The sequence below is a fragment of the Galeopterus variegatus genome, unplaced genomic scaffold (assembly GCF_000696425.1).
Source record: "Galeopterus variegatus unplaced genomic scaffold, G_variegatus-3.0.2 Scaffold551, whole genome shotgun sequence".
Classification (NCBI taxonomy): Eukaryota; Metazoa; Chordata; class Mammalia; order Dermoptera; family Cynocephalidae; genus Galeopterus; species Galeopterus variegatus.
Genome location: NW_007726662.1, coordinates 513,976 through 515,713, shown reverse-complemented (window position 1 = coordinate 515,713; position 1,738 = coordinate 513,976). Strand labels below are relative to the sequence as shown.

Genomic DNA, 1,738 nt, shown 5'->3' with positions numbered 1-1,738 from the left:
CTGGCTGAGCGCAGTGCGGGCGCAACACCGAGGGTTGTGATCCCGTTGCCATCCCTGGTACGGGCGCGACACCGAGCGTTGTGATCCCATTACCGGTCAGTAAAAAAGACAAAAAAGGAAAAAATAAATAAATAAATAAATAAATAAAAATAAATGGCTGAGGCCACTACCAGTGGGTCACGGACCAACAGCAAAGAACTGTAGTCAATTCACCAAAAATTAAATTTAAAAAAAAGACATAAATGATGATGAGACATGAAAAAAGTTCAACCTCCCTGTTGACCAAAGAAATGTAAAAACAGTAAGATGCCGGTTTTCACAGCTTTTCATTTACCCAAACACACATGTTGATGGGGCAGTGGTGCAGCCACGCCTACCCGAAGCTACTGAGAATGTCAACTAGTATGGCTTACCAACCAGCCAACAAGAACTTTAACATATGCAGCAATAGAAGCGGTGAAGGTAAAATTTATTTTCTTTCTTTTTTTTTTGTCTTTTTTCGTGACGGGTAAGGGGATCGCAACCTTTGGTGTGGTGTTGCACACACCGCACTCAGCCAGTGACTGCACCGGCCATTCCTATATAGGATCCGAACCCGCGGTGGGAGCGTCGCTGTGCTCCCAGCACTGCACCCTCCCGAGTGCGCCACGGGCTCGGCCCTAAATTTATTTTCTTTCTGATGCTTAAAATGGCTGGTAGATTTTTATTCCATTTACATGAAAGCAGAGAGGCAAAACCCACCACTGATTTGCCAAAAGGCCAGGCACTTGACTGACCCTTACAGCACAGGCAGGTGAGACTCTTCCAAAACAGACCTATGGCTCCATCAACTCATTGTGGTTTCCTTGTTTTTAGACTACCAAAGTACAACATGCTTTTTATAAAAAGTCAGTATAAATGGGGTAATGAAAATGTTCTGGAATTAGATAGTGAACATGGTTATGAAACTTTATGAATAAGCTAAAAACCACTGAACCATATACTTTCTTTTTTTTTTTTTCCTTTTTGTCTTTTTTACTGACCGGTAACGGGATCGCAACCCTTGGTGTTGCGCCCGTACCGGGGACCGGCAACGGGATCGCAACCCTCTGCGCCCACACTGTGGTCAGCCAGTGAGCGGGAACCGGTCTCCACATGGGATCTGAACCCTTGGCGGGAGCGCCGCCNCGTTTGCCGACCTCTGCTCTATGCCAGAACTCAGGAATTCAGGTATTACTTAATATGTTAAATTTCACAAGCAAATGAAAGAGTTTAACTGTTGGGCTGCTGGCAGGAGCAGTCTTTCCCAACTCCCCCAGGATCCATCCCCTGCCCACTACGTCCCCACCAGCCACATTACACGTGTCTAGCACTTTTCTTCTGTGAGTCAGGAACTCCACTGAAGCATGACTTAACACAAGTACCTGTTCTGGTTTTTCTGCCTCAGCCTTGAGTATCGGCTCCTCCACTTCTTCATCATATACACGCTAAATATGGAAGCAAAGTCATTTTTAAAAGGTCAAAACATTATTTAAAATAAATCACAATATAAGAATTCAATATACAGTAAAACGAGACAAAGATGGGGAAGGAAATGGTTATTCAACAAATGGCGGAGGGGAGCTGGGCCGTGGCTTACTTGGGAGGGCATGGTGCTGACAACACCAAGTCACCAAGGGTTAAGATCCCCTTACCAGTCATCTTTAAAAAAAAAAAAATAGGGCCAGCCTGGTGGCGCACTGGAGAGTGCGCCACTTGG

The 1,738-nt window shown here is 45.3% G+C and overlaps 1 protein-coding gene across 6 annotated transcripts in view; it reads right to left on the bottom strand.

The window, feature by feature from the left end:
- The window catches only part of LOC103588323 (WASH complex subunit FAM21-like), a 66,365-nt gene that overhangs the window by 56,203 nt on the left and 8,424 nt on the right, over window positions 1–1,738 (bottom strand). For all 6 annotated transcript variants that reach the window (XM_008569996.1, XM_008569998.1, XM_008570002.1 and 3 more), the window contains exon 2: window positions 1,404–1,466. In XM_008569996.1, coding sequence (XP_008568218.1) covers window positions 1,404–1,466 — 63 coding nt within the window. The remainder of the gene's footprint in view (window positions 1–1,403; window positions 1,467–1,738) is intronic.